We start from the raw sequence: 17,987 nt of genomic DNA on the forward strand, positions 1-17,987 counted from the left end.
CAAAAACAAATCCCCTCCTCATCTGGCGTGGAGCAGCAGCAGAACCAACACAGCAGTGTGGGCTGACGGCCCTGCCCAGACAGCGCTGTGAGCATCACTGACCGAGCAGCGCCACGGGAGAACGGCCCATACGCTGTCCCAAATATTGATACTGAAAACCAACGGTCTCCTCCTGTTTTATACAGAGAAAATGTTTGAGTTGCAGAGTTCAAAACAGAGGCCAAAAAGATGACTTTAAAGGTGCTGTCCACTGACAGGCCAAGGGACATGAAAGGCGCAGCATGAGGCTTTTCTCCTGGTGTGGGAAATAAGGAGGGGAGAGATAGGAAGCTGGCACTGAGGAACAGAATTTAGGAAAAAATAAAGGACTAACAAGTACAGGCTGTGGTGTGCCTTGAGTGGGATCAATGCAGCAGCTTTCCAACACAGGCTAAGTGAGGCAGCAGTAATGTGGACCGGGAGCAGCAGAGCCCACGGCTCTCACCCCAGGACAGGCAGAACAGGAGCTGCTCAGAGCCCACCAGGCCAGCTGGTGGGTATTGTATCCACAGGCTTTGAGCTGGGAACGGAGCCTGGTACTTGGGCTCTTTTCCTCGTTTGATTAGCTCCTTTTCCTTTGGCAGCTGAAAAGACACTTGGCAGCACCAGGGCTTCACATCTTGTTGAGTTGAATAGGAGGGAGCAGGGTTTTGGCAGGGACAAAAGAACATACCACTGCTCCATCAATGGCCTCATTACTGAGTGCTGTGGCTCACAAGGAGTGGCAAGGAGGGAAGGAGAGCTTGCTTCTGGTAGGCAGACAAGGGCTGGAAATGCATTTCCAGCTTGACCTATTGCTCTGAAGATATCAGCTCAAAGGCAGGTTGAAAGCTTGACAGTTTTTATCTGTGGAGGAGATGTAAGCATGTTTGTCTATACCTGGCTGAGGGTCTGGAAGCCAGCCTCAGTGTGTGCGTGTCTGTCGAGCCCAAGTCAATGAGCTAAGAAGCAGAAGGGTGGCACAGAAAATGAAGAGGCAGGCAGGTTTCTAGGAGGGGGTTAGAGTGCCCTGACTGCTCAACAGATGCTTATCAGCTGGTCATATTAGGACCAAGGGTAACAGGTGTATTGTCCCCTGTTCAGTCCTCTTGAAAAACCAAAACACAAGACATTTGTCAGCAAATACTCAAAAAAAGTATAATCCAGCCACCCAGCTGGCTGTATTTTAGCTCTAACTTATTCTATAAATTTATTATAGTATAAATCAATACTATTTATTCATTCACACATAATGACAAGACTGTCCATGCAAATGCCATTACCAACCTGAGCAGATGCATTTTTAAAGACAACTGGGTGAGAATTTCTTACAACCCAATAATAATGTGTCCTGCAAAATCTATTTTCTCTATCATTATGTCCAAGTGATGGGATTTTCAGGAACATTCATTGTTCCCTGTTGCTAACAATTTACAGTCAAGCCCGGTGTGAAGCAGGTTAGGTCAATAGCAACTACCTTGGAAGATCCCAGCTCCTGTATTAATATTTTGAACTATTTTGAGAACCAGTTGTACAGAGAATACCACACCATTTATGTCATGGTTAAGTGGGGGTGAGTGCCTTGAAAGTTGGCCAAGAGTGTTTGCAAGTGAAAACTCAATGTGATCTGTAGGAATCGATTCATGTAGAACTGAAGTTCAGCCATGTAGGGATGAAAGTTACGGCAGTGGCAGGTGATCCAGATACACAGCAAAGGAGTTTAGGATAGAAAATTAATAAGTGCACAATACTCTCAATGGGTACTTGCAAGAAGAATGAAATGGGGACAAGAAGGTAAAATGGCTGCATTGGTTTTGATACAAACATCCAAGTCCCATGCTGTCCCCATTCTTAAATCAAGTCTCATCCCCACTGGTCCATCCTTGAGCCCCAGGAGCTCCCTGCTGCCCCGGGTTTTCCCCACTGAATGTCCCCTGGGAACAGGGGGAACAGAATGACTGGTCAGACTGGTCCCCTGCTTTTCCAGGCTGTGCCTCCAGGCCCTGCACTGCTTGTACCCAACTGCTCTCCAGGAGTCAGGGAGGGTGACACACCAGCACTGCCCGTTGGGATCAGTGGTGACAGCAGACAGGCCAGCTCTATTTCCCCGCAGACAGGCTTCCCATGGCAGCCCTCCAGCTCTGGGCAGAGCTATAGGGACCAAATTCCAGCCTTGCTTCTCCAGGGCAATTTCAGAGGAATTCCCTGAAGTTAAGCTAAATTTAAAACCATTTCAAGGAGGAGGAGTGAGAAGCAAACCTCATCATCTCAAAACTTGCTCAGACAGAGGCTCTGCTCCACGCACCAAGATGAATAATAAATAGCAGTCATCCATCCATCCATGTGGATGGATTGGTTCTGCCCACAGCAGACGGTGTGAAAAAAAAAGTGTGAGGTGAGCATTTCCCATCAGCTCTCCCTCTGGGAACCTCTTGCCCATATGGTATTGATTGAGAGATGGTACAAAGAAAAAACATTAATTAAATAAAATGTTTTAACATCAGACAGGACATCAATGGCTGAGTTGTTCATCATCCCAAAGAATCTCTGAGGAAGGGAGAGCTTGAACCCAAGACTGACTCCAGCCCAGGACAGAGAGCAGCACTAACAAACCCTAAGGTCCTCAATCCTTCCTGGCCATCCCATGGAAATGCCCAGGCTCCCTCCTCCCCTCGTTGTGTCGGGAGCCCACTTCATGCATGGTGGAGCTCCATTGTGCTGCTGAGGAGCAGAGACCCAGCTTGGAGGAGCTCCTGACCCAATGCCTGTCATGTTCCCAGGGCATCCGTGCCACCCCCTGGGACACAGAGGAAGAGCTCTGGCAGCTTACTTGGCATCATGATGCTCAGCTTTTAGCACTCCCATGAGACACAGGGGAGAGGAAAGACAGGAGCAGTGCATCTGCAGGCAGGCGTCTGGGCTGGCGCGGGGGAGCCTCTCCCCTCCCTGTCGGATATCAATGCCATAAATGATCCCGGGGGCATTTGACTGCAGCAGGCACTTACGTAAGGGCAGCTTGCACTTTAGAGCACCGTGGTGGAGCCCCAGACCCACTGCCTGCCTGCCCTCATCAAGGGAGGGTGGTGTCAGGCAGGGGCCGTGGCTGTGATGGGTGGGCCATGGGGGGCAGAGGGGTCTGTGCTTTCCCCATGCCTGATGCTCCAAGTCTGCTATCCAGGCAGCTGGTTCAAAAGGCTGTAAGAGCAAAGCCATCCTTGCTGCTATAGTGAAAGGACTGACTACAGCTTGGACTGCACACAGATATTATTAACACACTGCACGGCTCTGGAAACCTTGGAAAATGGGTGAAAACATGCTTCTTTCCTGGAAGAGCTAAAGGCATGCTCTGGTGCTCTGGCACCTCCCGCCTGCCTCACTGCCCTGGGCTGTGGAGGGAGGAGGCAGCTCTGGCACTGGGAAACTGGGGTGACCAAAATCAATAGTGAGCTGCAGCCCTGGCTGGGGAGCTCCTGGGACCGGGGAAGTCTCTGCCTTGGACAATAGATTATTTTTAACTAGCTCCAATCTTCAAACACTGTAGCTTAAAAAAGGGGGGAAAGAAAAGAATAGCTGATTTGTGCAAGCTCCTCTGCTCCCATTAAGCCTGTGGAAGTGGTGCTCTGCATTTCAATGGGGGCAGGACTGAGCTTCTCATGAGATAAATTGCACCCTGTCCCTTTGCATGCTCTGTGCAGCTACTCCTGGCTCGTTTAGCTTCGCTCTTTCCTGGCCCCCCTACGAACACCCCTCCCTCTCTGAAACGCTCCCCAGCAGATTTTTTGTTGTTGTTGTCATTTAGCTATTCATTTTCCATAGGCTGCCTTCATTCCCGTGGCCTTTTGCAGCTAGGAGACAAGATGTTGCCTTGGAAACAAAGCCCCTTAGATGTTTGGAGTCTCTGGGATTGCTCTGTCTGCTCCCGAGTACTTTTAGGTTATTTTTATTAACCACACAAAGATGCAGCAGGCTCGTAGCCAAGGCAGAAAGTAGCCCTGGGAGGTGGAGGGAAGGCAAGAGCCTTACTGGCATCATTCACTCCGCTGGGGATATTTTTTTGCGATGCACCATGGGCTGAATGCCTGCAAGAGAAATGGCATCTCCAGAGAGTGCTGCACAGGCAGGGCTGCTCCTGGGGCTGGGATGGCTGCAGGCAGGCAGAGCTGCAGTAGTGCTGGGGAGAGGGGCTTGCCAGGAGAGCAAAAGCCAAAGCAGCCAGGAGGGGAAAATAGAGAGGAGTTAGGAATTGCAGAATTTGGATTTCTTGGGGCATCTCACTTTCCAGCTAACTGGCTGTGCCATGGAGGGACCCACTGTGCACTCTGCTGCTGAGATGGACATGGTGACCACAGGCCCAGGCTGCTTATTTTAGAAGAAATCAAATTTCTAGACCCATTAGGCAGCTGTGAAAATCTCCAAGGTTTTCTTGTCAGTTCTGCTCTGTGCTGCTGGGCGAGTCCAGGCCAGCACAAACAGACCCTAAACCTGAGCTTTGCTCCCAGCTGGATGGCTGGAGAATACTGGTTACTTCTGCCCCAAATCTGTCTGTGGGAGAAGTCTGACCCTTTCTGCAAAGGGGCTCTGGGAGGCAGTCAGTGACTGTCATCATCTCCCATTATCCACTGGCATCACTGCATGACACTGCCAAATCCCAGTCCCTCCACGGAGGACATTTTGGAGCAGGCTTTTACTCCTTTTTCTGCAAAGATGTAAAAAAAAGAAACAAAACAAAAGCAGATTCAAAGAAGCTCCCTAATCCCCGGATGGTAGTTGAAATATTTCCAATCCAGCCAAAGTATTCCATCCAAAAATGAATGTATATAATTTTCCAAGAAATACTCTGTACAGTATTAAGCTGGTGCCTTGCTGCTCATGTCAGCACAGTCCTGTGCTCTGTACAGCCACCAGGGAGGGCTTCCCACTGCAGCAGCTGCAGGACCTGCAGACCCAGGGAGGGTGGCACAAAGAGACAAGGAGCACAGAGGGGAAGGAAGGAATGCACTGAAATAGGATGAACATGCTCTCGCAGAGGTTTAGGACTGGTGGTGCCACACCCAGAGATGTGACACCAGCAGGTCACAGCGACAGAGAGCCTCGACCATGGTGCTGACAGGGTGCAGCCAGACTACAGGCAGGCACTGGGGCCATCCCCACTGTTCTGTGTGGGTTGAGGTGACCTGTAATGGCAGCAAAGGGTTTTGGGGGGGGGATCCACCCTCTATCCTCTGTTTGTATCACACGGGCTTACACACAAGGGAGCAATTCCATTGTTTTGTGGCATTTCCCACCATAGCTGGACTTCACCGATGCCCAGGCTAGTAAGATGCTCTCAGATTTTCATATTCCTTCTGGTGCATCCTCACTAGAGCAAGGAAGTCTGCCATACCCTCACAAGTGTCAGAAATGCTGGGTGCTTTTTTCCCATTGTTGCTGATTTTTCTTGTCGTTACTACATGATGCCATGGTTACAGAGATGTAGGACTAATCCAGTGACAGCAGTTTATGAGCTTTTTTTGGTTTTGATATTTTTGATGCTATATTTGTGCCAGAAGAATAAATAATAAATATACACAACAGCATCAAAGATTTCTTCCAGCCCCCCAGCCTATTTCTGCTTACCCTTGTTAAGCTGTTAGAAAGGTAGTTCTCTGCCAGCCACTTATCTTATGAACTATCCTGTCATCTAATGATGCACCTGAGGTCCCATTTATCCATTTTCTGTAAAAAAGAGCAGTTAATAAAAATAAAGTTCCTCTTAATATCCCTGAGAACAGCTTCCCCTGGAACAGCAACACTCACACTCGACCCAACAGGTTCCTTCTCCTCTGTCTTCTTTCCCTTTCCCTCTTCTTCCTCTCCCACCCTACCCCTATCAAAGGGTTGGGGGAATTTCTTGATGCTCTTGTAAGGAAAATATAGAACATTTTTTCTCTGCAGCAACCTGAAACAATGTGTAAGCAAATCTGTTAGTGTGTGACGTTCCTCAGCTCTGGTAAGGAGGAACTTGCTGGAGGTTAGTCTCTGTAATCCCTGCTGATCAAAGGAAGAACTCCTCCAAGCCTGTTACAAGCACCCAAGTCTTGATTTTGCTGGAAATACAGCAGCACAGAGGAGATTTGACTAAAAATCTGTCTTTCATCTGCTCTGAACTCTGTGGCTCCTTTTAAACAGCTACAGACTCCTTGACCAGTCACTGCTCAACCTCAGCCCCATCAGAGGCAGCTTCCACTCACAGCAGCACCTCAGCCAAATGCTCCTCTACCCCCACCTCTGCTCCTCCCTGCAGAGAAGGGTTCACAGTCACCTGGAAATTGGGAGGGAGAGAAGCTAAACAAGGATTGTAGCAGTAAGAAGTCATAGGCAAAATTTTGCTAACCAGTCACTCGGTGAATAGCATCTTGTTTCATCTTGTTTCTATCTCCTTCACAGTGTTAATATCATAGAATCCTAGAATGGTTTAGGTTGGAAGAGACCTTGCAGATCATCTTATTCCAACCTCCTTACCATGGGCAGGCACACCTCCCACTAGATCATGTTGCCTCAAGTCCCAACCAACCTGCCTTGAACACTTTCAGGGACAGGACATCCACAGCTTCTCTGGGCAATCTGTGCCAGTGCCTCATCACCCTCACAGGGAAGAATTTCTTCTAATTTCTAATCTAAACCTGCCATGTGTCCATGTGAAGTCTTTCCCCCTTGTCCGGGGTCACCCTGCACCTCCATCATTGGTTGTGTTGCAGCCAGAGACCAAAAAGCAAGAAGTTACCACACCAGCTTGGGTATTTGCTTTGGGAACTGCTGCAAACCCCTTCATTGCAAGGAAAACTCAGCAGTGATCATCTTGTAGGACATTTGGTGAAGGAGCACAGGACCAAAAACCAGAAAATTTGAGGTGGTGACAACTGAAATTGGAACAGAAAATAAGCTGTGAATGAAGGAGGCCTGATGAGAAAGTTCTTGTTCTACTTATTAATAGACCTGGACAGAAATGCTTGATGAAATTGCTAAAAAATAGTCTGAAATAAAACAAAATAATTTGTAAAATCTGGTCAAAATCTACAAATCCAGTTAAAATCTATGACTCCAGTCAAAATCTACATGCAGTCATGGACAAGAGGAAATGATGTGAGAATTTTTCAAGAGGATTTTGCATTCCTGAAAGGACAAAGTAATTTGTTTTAATTTTCCCAACTTTCATTCAAACCCAAAGGTTTTGTTTGAAATTTGACATACTTCTAAAAAATAATACTGAGCACCTAAATAACTCAAAATATTTTGATAAGACTTAAGGCAAGTGCTTTGGCTGGATGTGAAATTAAATTTTTCAGAGGATTTCGGGTTCACAGGAGAATCCACGTTTCATCCAAGCTGATTTTTAACACCACCTAATTTTTCAGTTCTGCTGTCAAGTGGAAGAATCAATATTCTTTGGCTGCTGTGATGACTAATGTCAGATCAGCAATGCAAGAAATAATTTTGAGAACTCTCCACATCAGGCACAAGCTTGAGTATGCAGAGCAAACTCACCAACTGCTCTGTCAGTGGAGGGCAGTACAAAGTCCCTACCCAGATATGCCAGTTATGGGTTACAGAAGAAATTATGGGTTATGAGAAGAAAAGAGGCAACAGGGAGATGAAATTTAACAGGGTTGGGGCTAAGGGAGGGATTTCCCCTCTCCCTGTTTTCCTTTCTGTATCTTCAGCAGAGATCACCAAGTAAAAAAGGACCATAAAATGAAACGGGGCTCTTTCTGGTTGAAACACCATCTCTTTCTTCAGGGACAGATGAATGTAACCCACAGGCTTAGTCCCCCATCACAGAGGCACTGATAAATCTGTGAGATTAACTGTAGAGTGGAGATTAGCACCCACCGTTCAGCATCAAGCTTTGAGCATTAAACTAATTACTAGGTTCCAGCACTGCACAACTTCCCAGCAGGAAGGCACTGCCCTATAAACCATCATACACAAGTGACATTTAGCCAGAGATGTTAAAAAAGTCTTTCTCCTAGGAATGCACCCACCATAGGAGCTGGTTTCCCTTTCTGTTCCAAAGACAAAGCCTGTTTCCCCTTTTGTGGTGGGAAAGCTTGGAATGAAACTGTATCCCCTCTGCCCTGCCACTTTTAACACAGTCGCCCAGAGGGATGTTGGTGTGGAAAATCTTAAAGACATTTCAAGAGTGGAAGATGTACAGGCTAAACCCATCAGGAATTCCCAAACCCCGAGTGGGTTCCCAGAGATTCACCACCACTCCCACTCTGTTCAGCCTCAGCCATCCGCGTTGCAATGAATGGAAAATATCCATTTATTTAACAAATGCCAGGAGCCAATGCAGCTTCCCCACCTGTGTTCTCACTGTGGCATCTCAGGCATTTCCCTGCCGTTTACTGCAGCACAAACACTCCAGTGCTGTTACATTTTATGGACTTCTACCCAGCAGAGGATATTAGGGAGAGGAGAAGGGCAGTAAGCTGCAAGGATTTTGCTCTCTCATCTTTCCATGTTTCCAGCCTGCTCCTCAGCACTGCGGCAGAGCACTTCCCTGCCGAGCATGAAGCCATGCGGCTAATGTCCCCCATCTGTGACTCTCTCTCTCATCCCCTCCCTGGTGGGCAGTGCTGTCTGTGCCTGCGTGGCCTGAAAGCCCTCAGCGAGGGATGACGTTTGGGCTTTCAGGTCCTGTACCCAGACCCTTTGCTCAGTGCTTGCAGGACAGAGGACCCATTGAAGCATCCTCCTGTTCTTGGAATGATGCTGGGGGTGCATGCAGTGGCTCTTGGTCTCTTAGGGATGCCCTCTTCTTGAAATGGAGGGGACTAGGATAGACAGAGTGCTGTTTTCTTTCCTGCCTTTGCAGCTAGTGGGTCAGGACCTATTTTGAGACCATTTAACACGTTTTCTGGCTTTCCCTTTCTTGCTTAGAAAAATCAGGTCAGCTACCCACCGCGTTTGTCTCGCCCAGCTCTGGAGCTTCTCTGAGCTCCTCAAGAAGAGGGGAGGACCCTGCATTTCCTAGAAAAAAAGCAAATTCAGGAAATAACTTATCCTAGCAGGTTGAGTTCTGTGTTGTGGGTCATGGGTTTTTCCCCCAGTAGTGAATGAACCTCTATTTTTTTACAGACGTGGAGCTATAGGAATTCTTACTATGGTGGTGGCCAGCTGGCAGCCCAAGAGCTGAGTCTAGTCCATGCATTATCCAGTCTCTGGATTGCCAGATAGTCATCAGTCCAAGCAAACCAGGAATATTATTTTATATGAGTTGAAGGAGGGGAAAAGAGGGTAATACTTACATAAGGGCTGGCAAATTTTATTTGGTCAACTGCAGTATCATCCAGAATGGGAATAAAGGTAGAACTGAACACAGAGCAGTTGGCCTGCTGTAAGAAGCATCATAATCTGCAATATCAGTCCTGCTCAATGTCTGCCCAAACAGGAAGCAGCAGACAGAAGAAAAAAGCTATAACAACGTTTCAGGCTAGAGCCACTTCCCAGACACACAGAACTGTTTGGCCAAGACAGTCAGAGGTGGTGGTGCCATCTTGGCTCCAGAAGGATATGAAAACCAGGGCTGTACTAGTTGCCAGCCGGAAGCACAAGCTCGCGAGAAGGTCTGGATGTCACCGTGGCTGTCTGGTTGTGTTTTCTGTACACAAGAGTCTGTCTGCTCCCAGACAGACAGCAGCCCTTCGGCATTGTATCCAAGTCAGCCAACCTTTCTGTGAGAGGATTGCACGAGGGTGCATGGCTACTGTGACTCTGTGGAAAGCCAGCCATCTTTAACTTAACATTTTAGGCTTAGCTTTGCTGTGCGATGCAAACTGCTAGAGAGCATGATGCTGAACTTTTGGGTAAACCCCTTTCTCAGACCACTGGGGTCTCTGTCCAGAGTTTTGCATTTCCACCCCCAGCTAATGAGAGTCTAGAGGGGAAGTTTGGGGGCCCACCTCAAGGTAATCTCCAAAGGGACAGATATTAATAAGCCACTGGATAGATTTTTTTACCTGCTTAGTGCCTTCCAGGATCTCTCAGCAAGCCAAATGCCAAGCCGAGGTGGGAGGCCTCAATTAAATGTTCTGAGGGTAGAGGGAAGGGTGCAGGAGGAAAGTTGTCTCTCCCACGATGCACAGCAGCTGCTTAATGCCAGACAGACTTCCACAGGTTGGGAGGTCAGCTCTGAAACACAGATGTGTGAGAAAGGGAGGGAGAGTGAGGGGGAGAGTCATACATGTAGCTATTTATTCAGTATCTACAAAAACTTCTATGGACTTGGAGCTGGGCCCTGGATGTCTCTGGAATAGATATATTCACCAGCCATGCTTCGTTTCCAGGATTTAATCAGGTTGAAACACTGTGAAAATTACTGGCTTTTGCTGCAATGCAACCACTCTTTGGCTGGAAGTGGGGTCCATATTTCTGAGACAGTCTGTAAGGAGAAGGGAGAGGTTTTCAGTTTATGAAACACATTCTGCCGTGAAGTTACAGGACATCATTCCTCACTGGAGTAGCAGGGCACATACTGCTGTGCCCTGAGGTCAGGATCTGGTCCCCCACAAGGGTTCCCTTGCAAGGATGTCCTTTTTGGATGCTGGATGGTCTCTAGACATCAGTTTGATTATCCCCAAGTTCATGACTCATGATGGCCACTACTATTTTCACAAGATTGCTTGCTGATGACTGGTACTGTGCTGATTTGCCTCATACCACCAGCCAAATGGAAGTGCTTATAGTGCTTATCTTTTCCCCCACTGCATGGATTTTCTGAAATTTTCTGAGAAGCAGCTCCTGGTACAAGCAGCCACCAGATGAAATTGCCCCAGGGTTAACCTTTGAGACAGGCTAAGTGACAAGTATCATTAATCAGAGCGAATAATAGCAAAAAAAAATTGATATTTACTGGGATTTAGTTCACCAAAAGGAAAGGACAGTACAGTGTGGCACACCAGCTCATACCTCTTTTGGTTGTAACACAGCACAGCTCTGTAAGGCTTAGCAGGTTTGTAAGGTTTGTACCACACAGCTTCACACAAGGTTTTGCCTCTCCCTTAAAATTCCCCTTCCATAAAACTATTCCTTTTGGGAAAAAAAAAAATTAAATAAAAAGTCTCCTAGTCAGTGACCAGGCAACTTCAAAGGATTGGAGCTAGGATTTGCCCTGGGATAGTCAGAGATGGGTGCCTGGGTCCTGCTCCAGTCTGACTCCACAGCAGCCAGGGCAGCAGCAGCTTTGCTGGCACCTTCATAGTGCGGCTCTGCTGGTATCTTCGTGTGGTGGTGAGGAACAAGTAATCAGGAGTGGTCTGTATCAGGGTGATGGAAAATAACTTGCTTTCAGAGACAAACACAACTGCCAGTGGTGTCAGACTGCAGGGAGGGGCCCCTCTCCCTTCCAGCCAGGTAACACAGTAATTGGGCTGTGTGGCTGTTGCAAGTGAAGTCACAAGTTTGTATTCTGAGCACAGGCTGTGAGCTTGGTGACAGTGACATATGGGAGACGATTAAATAACTGCAGTTATTTCCAGGTTAGGGAGAGAACAGATCCCCTTTTGAACTGGATTTATACCAGAAGTGTGGTGCGCAGGTAGGCCCACAACCTGGGGTTAGGAATGACACATACCAACTCCCCACTGTGTTTACAAGCTTCTTGTTCACATCTGCCCGTGGATTTCAGACCCTGCCCTGGCCTTACAGAGCCCTCTCCATTCCCCAACCAGAGCGGAGGTCTGTTCTTTAGTAAAAGCTTATTTGGTCTCTTGGCTTGATGTCTAAAGGCTGGATGTGTATTTTCACCTTACCACAGTCTCTAAACTCAGCTGTCTCCCCAGGCCATGCCCAGCCAGCTTTAATTCTCCTGCAGTAGGTGGATGGAATCAGCATTCACAAATGACACAAAGTGTCAAATCCCACCGTCCATAATGAACTGCCCAAAGGCATTCAGCTCAGGTGTTAGGGCTTCACCTGCTATGGAAATGCAAGCCCTTGGGGAGTGGCAGCAGGACGTGTCAGAATGCTGCAGAGATAGGCTAGGATGCTCATGCTGGGTAAGAACCAGCATGAAGGAGACCAGCCTGACCTCTTACCCTCCTCCCAGATGTCTTGTTCTGAGGAGACAGAAGACAGAACAGCTGGGAATGGCAGAGGCAGCACTGGTGGAATGAGCCCTGCACCATTTTGTGGCTCCTTCCAGCAATCCCAGGGACGAAGCACTGCCTATTTTTAGCTCCCGAGGTAGCTGAAATACCACCGTGATGTTCATTAACAGCAGCCCTGTCGGATGGGAATGGCAAGGCAGGCGAATGGGGGGCTGGTTTGCCTGGTTTGTTTTGCTTTATTTAATTGCTGGCTGCAGTACAGAGGCAGAGCGTGGCAGGAGGCTCAGCTCCTCTCACCTCGGGAAAAGCAGGAGCAGCACACCCAGGGGAGGCAGGCAGGGAAAAGTCAATCAGGCAGTATTTAAAAATCTACCTGCTGGGCCCAGGGGGAGTTGGAGATTTTAATGTCATTCCCAGCTTGAGACACAGCCTGGAGAGTGAGAAAAGAAAGGGGTATCTTCTCTGCTTGTAGCCTTAATTGCTCGTTAAATCATCTAACAAATGCCTGAACTCCTGGATGGCCCCATGCTCCTTGACAGAGGGACTTCAACCTTGGCAGGGGGAAGGGGTATTTTTAAAAGTACTCATTGCACCTGCTTTTTCTGGATCTGTAAAACTAAGAGTTCAGTGGTTCACTTTGCAAAATAAAACTAAGTCCGTAATCTTGTTATTACTGTTCAGCAGGAGCAATAAACTTTCCTTTGAGATCTTCCCCTGTTTCAGCCTGCTGACTCTCAGTCTGCCCTGCAGGCAGGTGTCCATGCTGTGGGAGGAGAGCCTCTCCTGTCCCCAAAAGGGACTTCCAGTTACTGCAGAGGAGCATGTACCAAAATAATCCCCCGCCCTGTGTGCTCAGCCCCATTTCTGGCCCACAAGACTCACAGATAACCCCAGCCAGAAATGTCTGTGCCTGGCCACTCCCATTCTGCCTTGTCATTGCTGTTCATCTCTGTCTTCTGCTCAAAACCCCCTTGTGCTCGGTCTTACTCACAGGGAACTGCCACAAGTCTCAGTAGTTGAAAAGGTGATGCAGCTTTTTCCCAGCACAGAAAATACAATGACTGTGCCATTGCCTCTGATGTTTTGCAAAGAGCAGCCTGCAGTTAAATCCACAAAACTCAGAAGAAGCCCAGACCATGCCCATGACAGCTGGAGAGCTTCAAATGTGCTTTGCCATTGCAGACAGATGGACAGATCTGTGACTTATACCTATAACCCCCTCCAGCAGTCAAGATAACATACAAAGACATCCTTCTACCTGACTGGAACCATGGATGCTTTTCCTGCATCACCCATACACAAATACTGGGGCCAAGGCAGACTGCAGCCATTAGCAGGTTTTATGTCATTTAGAGTCTGTGAAAAGAGCAGAACTGCTGCTCCAGCAGGGCAGGCAAACCATACAGATGATTTATGAATATTCACTCAGCTCACAATGCACTCCAGGGCAGAAAACAAGCTTTTGAAATTAACTGAACTCTTCAAGGTTCTTCGTTTGTCTTGGCTTTGAGGTGTGAGTCACCAATATTTTTTCTCCAAAATGAGCAGAGTCTGTACAGAGGGCTGGGAGGATTCCTGGGCACTAAAATATGAAGTTAAGTGCTCTGTGAGAAAGATTTTATGTTCATAAAGCCTTCAAAGCATAGAGTCCACCCCATTAAGTTTTATGGGATACAATACTGAGACATACAGTACTGAGACTTCTTCAGCCCATAAAGGCTGGATGTTCAGGGCACCTGAGGCTCTTTCATTGAGCACCGAAATCTCCAGCAGCTTCAGTCTCCAGTGCTTTCGGTTTGGTGCCCTGCAATTTTCCCCCAGTTTCAGTGTTCAGCAAAGAAGTTACAGAGTTTTGATTCTGACCATGCAGACCCTGCCATACACTTGTCATTCCCACCCATACAATAAGGTTATTGTGGTGCTCCTCAGTGATGGCACTTCAAATTGTCCCCAGCAAAGCATGAGCAGAGCCTGCACTCCCCTCTCGAGATTTGTGTTTCCGGTCTGCACTTGCTGGCTTAGATCAAACACTCTGTAAGGCAAAGATTTCCACCTGCATTTGGCCAAGAATGGGGTTCGGTCTAGCACACGAGAGACAAGAGAGTAAAACAAGAAGGTTGTCTTCACAAGTTTGCTGCACACATACAAGGAACAAGAGCTCCTCTTTTCCAATTAATTATAGCAATAATAATGGGGTTTGTTTCAGCTAGTAGAAATGTGAGATTTTTAAAGCAATGAAAGAAAAACTCTGCAGATTAGTCACCATGCCAAGGGTTTCAGGAGTCTGTGGGTGCTGTGGGAGTTCTTGCAAAGCAAGCAGAGGGGGTCATGAATTTGAGTGTTCTTCTTCACAAACAAGTGAAGCATCAGCCACTGTGGGCTATCACAGGAAGGCTGAACTCAGCTATTCCAAGTCTGTCTAGACATTCCCATCCTAAATCTGAGACATCTTCCAGACCCAAGTTGTGTCAGAGCACTATCCAGGAAACGTTGCTGTCCCAGTGAATCTCATTTTTTCTCACCAAAAAAGATTCCATCTGAAAATGGTCAGCTGGCCCTGCCCTCACTGCCATGCTCCAGAGCCGTGGGAGTTTCCTCTCCCTCTGAGTCACAGAGCACCACAGCCAGCCAAGGTGGTCTGCATTAACAGGAATTAGCCCTCCTAGCAGGGGCTCATAGCAAAGAACAAGAATTTAGGAAAAGCAATAAACCAGCATCTGGAAAAAATTGTTTCTAGAGTCTTTCTGCTATTCTTTCTGATACAAAGCCCTCATTTTAGCAAGTTTCCACTTTCAGTTAAAGCAAGACGTTGTTACTAACAATTTTAAATATCCTTGTACATGTATGAATTCCTATCTGTTCCCATGAAATTCCACACGTGCAGTGCAGACTGCTTTGTCTGTTGAATAGAAATACTTGTTGATATGAGGTGAATTGCACAATCTTTTCCTTGTGATTTCCTTCCTCCATCCTCCTTTTGCCCTTTCAGCTGGATCACACAGTGTGGATGCTAAAGCCCCATCCTGAGAAACACGGCCTCTTTACTCCTGATGGTTTGGTGAACTGTTTCTGAAATCTCTGCCTCCAAATTCTGCCTTAAGCATCCATGTGAGCTCTTGTTTCCTTCCTCTGCAGGCTGATGCCAAGATGGTCTGCGATGTCGTAAGTCGGATGGAGGACACAGAGCCCTTCTCTCCAGAGCTGCTGTCAGCTATGATGAGGCTCTGGGCAGACTCTGGGATCCAGGAATGCTTCAACCGGTCCCGGGAATATCAGCTTAACGACTCAGCCCAATAGTGAGTATCCCTGTCCATAGCCTTGCATGTTAAGAAGCTGCATTTGGACTTGTTGAAGTTTTAACTGAAGTCAGTGACCTCACAGCAGTGGAGCCAAACGTGTCTCTGCTTACAGTTTGGGATGTGTGCTGTGTCACAGGCCACTGCAAAGCACAAAGGATCAGGCAGGACATTCATGTCCCCTCTTGGCCAGTCTGGGGTCAGGTCTGTGACTCCAAGGCCAGGTTCCCAAACAGCTCCCAAATGTCTCAAGGTAGGTTTTTGCAAACATGGATCTAGTGAATATAGGCAGATCAACCTGTGGGCACAGCAGATGGCTCCTTTGTCTCTCTGATTGACAACAGAAGGGTGTGATCGCCTGCTTTGTACAGCAGTACAGCTCTTGGGTTTGCTTTTCTGTCCTCTGTCTGCTTTTCTTTCCCACTGTACTTTCTGTAGTTGAACAGTGTACTGATAGGTCAGCTGGATTACAACCAAGGGTAAGGGACATCTTTACTTTTCCAGGGGTATTGAGTTACTCTTGTCATACAATCGGTGGCTTATCTACCATTAGGGACCACATCCAGACATCATTCAATGGGAATTGTCTGAATCCATGGCTTTGGTTCATACTGTCATGAGGACAAGACATCCACCCATAAATGGCTGCTGTGCCTCTGAAGAGATGTTCAATTTCTCCCCAGTTTCAGTTCAGACCTATTTTTAATGATAATTGATCCAATACATTTGCTTCCACCTAGGCCAGGAGGCCAAAGGTTTTCATCCCATAATTTCAATCACAGCATCTGTTGCAGTCAGGCAAAATGCCCCTGGCCCTGGAGTGTGTCTTGAGCCAGAGTCAGCCAAAGGTGGTTAAGTATAAACATGAGGACCGGGCAGACAGAGAGCATTCATTTCCCCAGCCGTACCCTCGGACCTTTTGGTAATCAGGGAAACAGAAGCTCCCCAATGGTGTCAGGCAATGCTATGTCCGTGCTTTTGGCTGTCACAATATCCCATATCAACAAGTTCAACAGCTGTTTCATGCACTTCTGGAGTTGTTACTGTGTTTGGATTGTTTGGCATCTCTGCTTGGGTTGTTCCTGGATCAAAAACACAACCCAGGCACTGGTGTGGCTGCTGGTTTTGTTCTGTGTGGTGGGCCTGGTGCTCCCAGCTGCACCTGCCATCCAAGCTGGCAGGGCAGCTGGGGAGAGCAGCTCTTGAGGTGCTGCAGCAGAAGGCAAGTGATGACACATCATTTGGCATTGATGGAAAACTGAATGGGAGACCTGCAGATGTGTGGTTGGTGACAGAGCATCCTACCCAACCATGATCACACCTCAGAGATGATCCTGGCATTCTGCTGCTTTTTAATCAGTACTAGGTGGATGATGGTTTTAATCTGTATTTCATTGTCTGTAATAGCAAAATAAGCTTTCTCTTGCCAGCAGCTTTTTCTTTTTTTTTCTTCTTTTTTTTTTCCACAAAATAAGGGCATGATGGCATGAACATACCTTTAGAGATATAAATTATCTAAAATGCCAGTCCTAATTGCATTGCAACTTTGTGGAAAAACTTTCAATTGTTCTAAAGCCAATTACCTTGAGGAGAGTATTTTGATTTTCTTTCCATGCAAGATAGCAGTTGAAAATAATAAGCAGAGCCCTCCCAATATGACCAGCTGCTGTGCAATTCATCAGCAAGAGCTCTGAAACCACAAGCAGTTTCTAGACATCAACTGAAGAGGCTCTGTGCTGTAGTATTCACAGCAATTGCAATCTAGGGGTTGCAGCCCAGCCAAATGAATTCTGGTATCTCTGACAAAATCTCTTGCATCCAGATGAGGATGGATGACCCTCTGTGCCAGGGCAGTGCTGGGATGCCTGTCTCCTTAGCTGCACTGTGAGTTGTGCTGTGGCTGGACACCTATTTTCTCTGGGCTGGGTTGGATGGGGAAGCTGGAGATAACAAAGTCCTTCTCATTTACAGCCCTGCTGGTGTTTAGGAGCCTCTGGTGGTTCCACCACTGGGAGCAAAGATGTTGTCACATAGCAGGGCACCAAAACACATCCTTCTGCACGTCTAGGCCCTGGTGACATCACAGGAGATGGTGGTGCAAGTGAGAGCTCAGTTTGCACTTATTCATGCCCAGTGGACTCCCAGTGAAAAGAGACATGTATTTTATTTAATTCTTCAATGCTTTGGGGTTGTTTACTTTTGCATGAGTGGAAGATTTGAGACAGTTTTTTTGTTGTTTTTTTTTTCTCACCCTGGGAAAAGGCTTGTCTTTATTGACACTGATACTCAATTTAAAACACTAACAACTACAAAATGTGTTTTCATTAGGGCTGAGAAAAATAAATTCCAGACAAGAACTGAATTCTAAGTTCCCCAAAGTCTGAAAAACAGTGACAGGCAGTGAGCTGCACTGGCATTTCATTTCAGGCTTCTCTTGGTGTTAAGCCTTAGGGACTGGCATTTTGCTGGCAGGAGGGAAGTTTCCTGCAGGAGTTGCAGATTGTGCTCCATGGCTGCTCAGCACATGCCACAAAGCCTGAAGGCACCAAGTGACCAGGTCATGTTGTGGCCAGCACAGGTGAGA

The 17,987-nt window shown here is 47.3% G+C and overlaps 1 protein-coding gene across 2 annotated transcripts in view; it reads left to right on the forward strand.

Moving 5' to 3' along the window:
- The window catches only part of GNAO1 (G protein subunit alpha o1), a 143,068-nt gene that overhangs the window by 78,997 nt on the left and 46,084 nt on the right, over positions 1–17,987 (forward strand). For both annotated transcript variants that reach the window (XM_038148143.1, XM_038148142.1), the window contains exon 4: positions 15,243–15,403. In XM_038148143.1, the coding sequence (XP_038004071.1) occupies positions 15,243–15,403 (161 nt within the window). The remainder of the gene's footprint in view (positions 1–15,242; positions 15,404–17,987) is intronic.

Source organism: Motacilla alba, chromosome 11 (genome assembly GCF_015832195.1).
Source record: "Motacilla alba alba isolate MOTALB_02 chromosome 11, Motacilla_alba_V1.0_pri, whole genome shotgun sequence".
Taxonomy (NCBI): Eukaryota; Metazoa; Chordata; class Aves; order Passeriformes; family Motacillidae; genus Motacilla; species Motacilla alba.